Genomic DNA, 9014 nt, shown 5'->3' with positions numbered 1-9014 from the left:
TCAACTTTTTTCAACCTACTTTTTGACTCCACTGCCACCACCTGTCACTGTTCCATTTTGGAGCTCCCCTTTGCAGCAGAACTGCTCAAAAGAAGCATCTATTTAGCCATCTCAATTCCTCATCTCCAATTTTTTCTTAAACCACTCTAGTCAAGTTTTCCCCCATTGCTCCACTGAAAGCGTATCAGTGCCCTCATGTTACTGAATCCAATGGTCGATGCTGTCCTTACTCACTTGACCCAAAGGCAGTATTTGACACATATAAGCATTCACTCCTCCTTGATCACCATCTTTACTTGGATTTTGGGGCACCTCACTCTTGGCTCTCCTACTTCACTGATTGCTCCTTCTCAGTAGCCTTTTCCAGTTCATTTATTTGTCCACTCTTAAAGATGAATTATGCCCAAGGCTCGGTTCTCTTTCTATTTACACTGATTCCTTTGGTGATCTTGTCCAGTCTTGTGGCTTCAACCATCATCTACAGGCTCCTGTCCCTCATACATCTCTTGCTTAGAACACTCTTCTTAACTGGTATTACCCAACTGCCCACTCAAGATCTCTACCTGGATTTCTAACAGATAACTCAGACTTAATATGTCTAAAAACTTAATATGAGTTATCTCCATTTTCTTTCTCATCTTCTCCCATCTCAGTTCATTTGTTTTCCCATAGCCCTTATCAGAGTTAGCATTCTATTTATTATATTTATTATTCAGTGACCATCTCTCCCACTCTCAAAATGTAAGCGCCACAAGGGAAGGCATTTTTTTCTCTGCTTTGTTCACCTATGTAGCCCAAACGACTAGAATGGTGCCTGGATGCTCATTACATTAGGTGTTCAGAACATATTTATTTATTGAACGAATGAAACCAGTAGGATCTATCCTTAGCTTGCTCAGAAATTACTACACCTCTTAATCCAAACTGTAAGTCGATGAAGAATGGGTTCATCAGCCAGCAATAAAATTCCACTGACGTTTAAAACCTGTGTCTGTGTGTTCAGGAATGGAAGAGAAGGAAAGGTATCTCTTCAGAAACTAAAAACACCAGAACAAAGCTTAAGTGAAAACGGAATGAGTTCTAAATGGCCACCCGAACTTTGCTAGCACCGTGTGAAAACGTGGAATGTGGGGTAAAAAGAGCAAAAAACGTGCCCTTCTCCATTCCAAGTCACTCAAATCAACAGCTGTTCTCCCAATAGAGTGGCTCTTTTTTTTCCCTTATTTGGATCTCACTGTCAAAAGAAAGACACCACGCCCTGTGTTATGCAGCCTTAACTGAGCTATGCCACGTCCCAGGTCTCCTGTGTTGAGGACTGTGTTTGACTGAGTACCATATACATACATTTTTAAAATCAAGGTTTGTGCGTGGCCAGGAGAACTGAAGCTATTTGAAAACAACACAAACCAAAAAAAAAAAGTCAGAATTTTAAAAAGTACATTAAAAAAAAAAAAAAGTTTAAAGAGAGCTGGTTTGCGGGGGATACTGATTTGGGCAGAGGGGAGCTCTGTCCGCGTTTGTTCTACTGCGCTTGGCTATGGGACCAGAGCCCAGTCCCGGCTGGATGCGCCCGTCCGCATCTCGGGCTGCGGTAGACGCCCCTCCTTCCCTGCCCTTGTGCGAGGGACAACGAGCCAGTGCCCGGGAAGGAGCTGAAGCTTCCCTTGAATTTCAACGCAACCCGCCCAGACACGTCCTTAGTGAGAGAGCAAAGCATACCGGGCTCTTACGCAGCCCATCAGTCTTGCTGGGACTGGGTGGTGGGACGCGCGACGGGGGCAGCGCGGGGGACCCGGAACCGGGAGCAGACAGCTGGGTCTGCCGGGTCAGCGGTCTGGCCCGCGCGGCGCGTGCCTCTAGCCTGGTCCGGTCCGCCCCGAGCAGAGCGACGCCCCCTCCCTCCTCCGCGCGCCTCCCCTTTAAGCGCAAGACGCAGTTGGATTTGTGTCGGCAGAGGAAAGACGCGATTCCCCTTTATGGCGGAGTCCGCGGCTGCAGCTCTGACAGCCGCCTCGGCGGGCGAGCAGAACAGGAGGCCGGGCCTCAGGCCGCCGTCACCGCGGCTAGGCCACCGGGAGCCGAGCGCGCGCCGTGCCGCGCCAGGGCGGGGGCGGGGGAGTGGGCGGGCCCGACCGGGCAGGGGGCGGGGAGGCGGGGGGAGGCGGGGAGCCCGGCCGCCAGTGCTTGGGGTCCGCCTTTGACTGCGGCGCGGCGGGGCGATGTGTGATTACCATGGCGAGGAGTCTCTGTCCGGGAGCCTGGCTAAGGAAACCCTATTACCTCCAGGTAGGCCAGTGGCGGCGCCGTCACCCGCCGCCAACGCACCCGCCGCGTGCCCGCTCGCGCCGCGCGGGACTCGCTGGTTCTATCCTCTCTTCCTTTTCTAGGTCCGCGCGCGCCCGAACCCCTCTGCCCCCTGCCGTCTGGCACCTGGCGGCGCGCCCTCGGTGGCCGCCCGGGAGCCGCAGCCCTCACGGCTACCCCCGCGCCTCTTGAGCCCTGGCCGGCCCAGCTCCGGGGCCCGGCCGCCCCTCCGGGGCACGTCTTAGCTCCCTGAGAGCCCAGAGGTGTGACACGGGTGCGATCCCGAGCCCCGAGTACTTCCTAGCCCCACGCCCCTAGCAGTCGCGGCTCGGGACGTGCCGCGGTCTTCTCCCTAATCCTCTCGGTACACTCTCCCTCCCCCGTGGGCCCAGCAGGTTGAGTATTCTTGACTCTGTGTCCTGGGTTTTTAAATCAGTGGTACAAAAGGTGGTTTATCAGTCCTTCATATTTTAGAAATTGATAGCAAATTTGTCATATCAGTGTTTTCAAAACCCCCCATAAGCAGCGAGTGCCTCGTGCTGAGCCCCTTGGTTTCACATACGTGACTTCAATGGTAGGTAGGGCTCCGAAGCCCAGTGGAGGCGGATGAATGTTTGCTCTTTAAAAGGAGAGGGGGCAGTGTCTGGTGTACCAATCTCAAATACCGAAGCCATACAAATGTAATTCTCAGTCATGTCGTGTGTTCTGCTGGCATTTAATTTTTCATGATTTCCCATTCTACCTGCTGTTCTGTTGCCAGTCTATGCCTTCGAATCCTACTACTGTCTTCATGTACTGTTTAGTCACCAGGGGGACCTAGTAGACACCGGGAGTAGCTGAGCCCAAATCTATCAACCCGGTGGAAAAACAACTACAAATCAATGCCTCGCGTGGGTCAGCAGTGTTGTCTGCATTCAGAGACAGTATTTCTTTGTTGCTTACATTAAAAGGCTTAAAGATAGTGTTAGATTATTTTGGGAAGGGAATTCATGGTCAGCTGGTGCTTTTATAAATTATGAAAGAAGTTGAGATAGAACCATCATGGGGCAAATAAATTACATTTTTGTTTGAAAATGGCATGTGCCAAATCTTATCCAGTAATGAGTGATGGTTATTGAAAATTGGAAGCATGATTTGACAATCCACAATATGAAGAGGTAGGAATTAAACTAAATGCCGTTGAGTCTTTTTCAAAGCAGCTCCACCTGTAGTAAGTGTGCCTTGAGTAAAGGTAGCATAACCCAGTCTTTTATGCATTGACAGTGGTGAGCATGCAGTAAGGCCAGGTACTTCTTTGTAACTGTTTATTTAACTCTTTCCATATAATTTGGAAATTAAATTGGTTTGTGGTTTTAATCAGTACAAATAATGCTTGTACACAGATATTTGGCTGCTTGTTTTAAGTATCTGGTAGCATAGTGGCTAAAGCACTTGACTGCTAACCAGAAGGCTGGCGGTTCAAACCCACCAGCCACTCCTCGGAAGGAAGGTTGGGCAATCCTACTTCCGTAGTGATACTGCCTAGGAAACCCAAGGAGGGGTCGCTATGAGTCGGGACCGACTCAACGGCACATAACAACAACAACAACATAGGGTACAGTCCTGAAGCAAGAGCCCCAGTGATGCAGTTAAGTGGTTGGCTAAGAGGTCAGTGGTTAGAACCCACCAACTGCTTTGAGGGAGAAAGATGTGGCAGTCTGCTTCCCTAAAGATTTATAGCCTTGGAAACCCTCTGGGGCAGTTCTACTCTGTCCTATAGGGTGACTGTGCAATTGACTCTTTTTATATGAAAACAAATGTCTTTCTAGATTCTATTCCCAAAATTGGTTTATTAGGATTTAAAAGTGTTTTTCTTAAAACTACCTGGCTCTCTGTGCTTAAGCTTTTTTATTTGGTTGCAGACTTTTTTTTTCCCTTCCCATTTTAGAATTTGATCCTTTTGGCTATAAATGCTCTCCACAGATGTGACTGTGACAACATTTTTGGCACCATAGCACAAGAGCTTTCAGAATAGTTAAGACTTGTCTTGCAAATAGTTGTGCTTCCATTAATGGCAAACCTTTGGCATTTTTGCCTTTCAGAATTTGCACATTATCTATTATCAAATTAAAGTAAACTCAGATTTTAAGCATTTTAAAAGAATTTCAGGGCATAGTGATATTGTAGTAGGTGATTCCTATATAAAATTCTTATTATATAGAAAATTTATTGGTTGTAGTATTATATTTGAGATCAAAAAATAAATTTAAAACCTGGGAACTACAATCTCAGGAGTAGTTGTTGTTATGTGCTGTCTAGTTGGACCGACTCATAGCGACCCCTCCTGGGGTTTCCGAGGCAGTATCACTACGAAAGTAGATTGCCCCATCTTCCTTCTCAGAAGACTGGTGATTTAAACATCTTCATGGAATTAGTATTTATTCTCTTTATGAATTTTCTTGTTAATTGTCCTCACCATAACTGTTTCAGCTTAACCAAAGTTTCACACACACACACACACACACAAACTTCAAATTACCCACGTGTGAAACCTTCTTCTGTTCTCTGTTGCCTAAATGTCTCACCATCTGTTTTTTTACAGTTTCTGTACCACTAGGTATGCTTCAACCTTGAAATCATTTAGGGCAAAGTAAAACTAGTTTCAGCTAAAACCGGAAAAAACCCAAATCCATTTCCATCAAGGCAGTTCTGACTCATAGCCACCCTGTGAGGCAAAGTAGAACTGCTCCATAGGGTTTTCAAGGCTGGTTTCCACAGAAGAAAGACTAGGCAATCTACTTCCGTAAAGATTTACTGACTTGGAAACCCAGTGGGGTCGCTATGAGTCGGAATCAACTTAGTGGCGGTGAGTTTGTTTTGTTTAATCCTTACAGAAGCAGACTGCCTCATCTTTCTCTTGTGGAGTGGCTGATGAGTTCAAACCACTGGACTTTTGGTTTGCAGCCAAGTATTCAACTACTACCACCAAGGCTCCTTATTTTCAGCTAAGACTATTATATACGGCTAGTTTCTCAGTCACTGAAGGGAGAGTTAATATATGCAATACTCTTTCTCTTTTTTTCTTGTTTGCCATTCAAATTGATATTAAAATCATATGCCTTTAGGAACAGCATGAGACATAAAAACAGCTGAGTTATGTTCTCATTTGTGCATCTGGTTTATTATGACTCTGAGAAAGTTACTTAACCTTTTGGTTCCGTAGATTCCAAATCATAAAGTAGAGTTTGTAGTTCTTAGCTGAGTGTCACATGAATATGAAGATAAGCAAGATGAAGTTAAATGTTTTGTAACATTTTTATTAGTTTTGATAGAAAAGCATGTGAAGTTAAATGGTTAATACGTATAGGTACATACATAGAAATCCTTCAGCTATAGGTTCCAGACTTTCCTCCTTTTATTTCTTGAACATTTCTTGAACTAGATACATGGCATGACTTAATCTTATTGACTCAGTCATTTCCTTTTTAAATTCTTATTGCATTACCTGCCACATGGCAGAAATTGTATGAGGTGGTGAGGATTCTACAGGAGCTAAGCAAACACCTTTGTGGTCCTCATGGAGCTTAAGATCTAAGTGAGGGAGATTTACATTAATCATATAATCATGGAAATATGTAGTTACTGAACCCACCAGCCACTCTGAGGAAGCAAGACTGGGCAATCTACTTCTGTAGAGATTTACTGCCTCAGAAACCCAGTGGGGGGTCTCTATGAGTTGGAATCAACTCAATAGCAGTGCATTTGGGTTTTTTGTTTATAGTAAGTGTTACAAAGGAAAAGGGAAGAAACAACAGCAGGAAAGGAAGAGACATTTCTTTCTCTCATTTAAAAGATTTTTAGTATGGAAATTTTTAATGCACATATAAAAAAATGAAGGAGCTCTAGTAGCTTTGTGCCTAAGGCACTTGACTGCTAAACAGAAGGCTGGCGGTTCAAACCCACCAGCCACTCCTCAGAAGGAAGATGAGGCAATCTACTTCCATAGTGTTACTGCCTTGGAAACCCAAGGAGGGGTTGCTATGAGTCGGGTGTGACTCGATGGCACATAACAACAACAACAACATAAAAAAATGAAGGAATAATGAATGTTTATGTACCCATCATGTGGCCTCATTTTCTCCTAACTAAAGTATTTTGAAGCAAAGCTCAGACATCACATCATTTCATCCAAATACCTCCGTACATATTTCTATCAGACAAAGATATTTTTAGACACTACCACAATACCATTATCATTGATAACAATTTCTTATATTTCCCCCAACCTCTTCTAGGTAGGTGTAATTCTGGGAGGATTGACTAAATTCATTTTGTCACAGAGTCAGCTTTCTGTCATTTGAGAGAGTCGCTCTCTCTTTAAATTATGGTGAAAATGTACATAACATATGCCAACTCAACAATTTCTACATGTTTGGGAGGGTGTCTTGGCAAAAACAAAATAAAATACCAGCTTGTTCATCTTCAAAATTCTTTATACAAAGGAAACTAATTCTCATTTCATATTTTGAGAAAATGTCTTAAAATATAAATGTCTGCTTTAAGTAACATTTTTGTATAAATGTATTATTATATAGTGAGGCTATAATTAGTCAACAAGTATAAGAGATCCTGTTTTGTTTGGGGTTAGGGAAGGGGGTGAAGAGTGCAGGAAGGAATTGAGCTTCAGAGATAGGGGAAGAGATGAAGGACCCAGCAAGGGGAGAGGGAGGTTGCAGGGAACAACTTTACGCACTTGGAGTTTTCCTGTTTATCTTCAGCTGGGTGGAATCAAAGAGCATTATGCCCTGAGGTGTTCAGACTTCGGGCTTGCAAGTTCTTCATACAATTCATTGTGAAGAAAATTCAAGGAGCTGACTTAAATATAAAGGAGCTTTATTCTTAGCATCTCATTTATCCAGGTATCAATCACTGTGGTAATTGATAACATTTAGAGAAGTGTAGCATTATGCAATTAATGATATATTATCAGCCATTAAAAAAACACAGTACTGCCATCGAGTCATTTCTGATTCATAATGACCCCCATTGGGTTTCCGAGGCGGTAAATCTTTATGCAAGTAGATTGCCCAGTCTTCCTTCTGTGCAGTGGCTGGTGGGTTTGAACCGCCAACCTTCTGGTTAGCAGTCAAATGCCTTAGGCACTGCACCACCAGAGCTCCTTATTTTCAGCCATATTATGGGCTAAATAGGCATTTGATTTGTGGACTAACATGGGGACCTAATCACTATTCATAGTTATGTTTATGTGAAAAACGGATTCTGCTGGTTGTGAAAAAGAGCACTGATGTGTTATGTCCATGCAATAGAATATTATTCAGCAATACAGAGGAATGAAGTAGATACATGCTATAATATGGATGAACCTTGAAAACATTAAATATGTGAAAGAAGCCAGTCACAAAAGACTACATATTGTATGATTTCATTTATATGAAATGGCCAGAATAGGCAAATCTGCAGAAACAGAAAGTACATTAGTGGTTGCCTAGGGCTGAAGTGGGGAGCTCCGGTGGTGTAGTGCCTAAGACATTTGACTGCTAACCAGAAGGCTGGTGGTTCAAACCCACCAGCCACTCCTCTGAAGGAAGATTTTGCAATCTACTTCCGTACAGATACTGCCTCGGAAACCCAGGGAAGGTGCCATGAGTCGAATCAGCTCAACAGCAGTGAGGACTGAAAGCATTGAGGGAAAATGGAGTGACTGCTAATGGATATGGGGTTTATTTTTGGGGTGATATAAATGTTCCAAAATTAATAGCAGTGATGGCTGCAGAACTCTGACTATACTAAAAACCATTTAATTGTACACTTTCAGTGAGTGAATTGTATATGTGAATTATATAAAAATAAAACTATCTTAAAAAACAGAAAGGAACTGAGTTTATCCCATAGAGGTGGCTGGTCTGTCTGCCTCTTGCTGAAGATGCCACCAGTGTCAGCTTTTTTGGTGCAGAGAGCACTTCTTTCAGAGGAGGGGTGCAGGTACACTGTTTCGCTGTGCAGCCTCTTTGAGCCAGTAGGGTTTTGACCTGCCTGAGATAGATAGCCAACAAACATTTACTCTGGCAACTAGAGTCTCTCTCTCTCTCTCTTCTTTAATTTTATTTTGTTGTTGTTGAGAATATTTTAAAAAAACCCAACAAAACAAAAAACCCAAACGCACTGCATCGACTCGTTTCCAACTCATAGCAAACCCTCCTCGGGTTTCCAAGGCAGTATCTCTGTGAAAGGAGAGTCTTCCTTCCAAGGAGTGGCTGGTGGATTTGAACCTCCAGTCTTCTGGTTAGTAGTCAAATAAATGCCTTAGGCTTTACGCCACCAGAGCTCCCGAAATATACACCAATTCAACCATTTCTATGTGTACAGTTCAGTGACATTGACTACATTCTTCAAATTGTACAACCATTCTTACCCTCTTTTTCGAATTTGTTCCTCCTTCATTAACATAAACTCATTGCCCCCTAAGGTTCCTATCTATTGAGTTGCTGTTACCACTTTGATTCCATATAGATTTTAAAAAAGCATAATGATCAAGCAGGCCTTTTTTTTTTTTTTTTTTTGACTAGATAAGGTAAATTATGGGAGCTCTGGTAGCATAGTGGCTATGGCACTTGACTGCTAACTAGAAGGCTGGCAGTTCAAATCCACCAGCCACTCCTCGGAAGGAAGGTTGGGCAATCTACTTCCATAGTGATACTGCCTCGGAAACC

General features: G+C 43.7%; 1 protein-coding gene across 1 annotated transcript in view; it reads left to right on the top strand.

Annotated features, from left to right (window-relative positions):
- The first annotated feature begins 2232 nt into the window (after positions 1 to 2232).
- DIPK1A (divergent protein kinase domain 1A) overlaps positions 2233 to 9014 on the top strand; it is a 196256-nt gene continuing 189474 nt past the window's right edge. The window contains exon 1 of the mRNA XM_007936050.2: positions 2233 to 2286. Coding sequence (XP_007934241.1) covers positions 2233 to 2286 — 54 coding nt within the window. The remainder of the gene's footprint in view (positions 2287 to 9014) is intronic.

This window comes from Orycteropus afer, unplaced genomic scaffold (assembly GCF_000298275.1).
Source record: "Orycteropus afer afer isolate SDZICR_OR568_19922 unplaced genomic scaffold, OryAfe1.0 scaffold00033, whole genome shotgun sequence".
NCBI classification, from domain to species: domain Eukaryota; kingdom Metazoa; phylum Chordata; class Mammalia; order Tubulidentata; family Orycteropodidae; genus Orycteropus; species Orycteropus afer.
The sequence above is the reverse complement of the archived record's forward strand: the minus strand, read 5'-3'. Positions and strand labels throughout refer to the sequence as shown.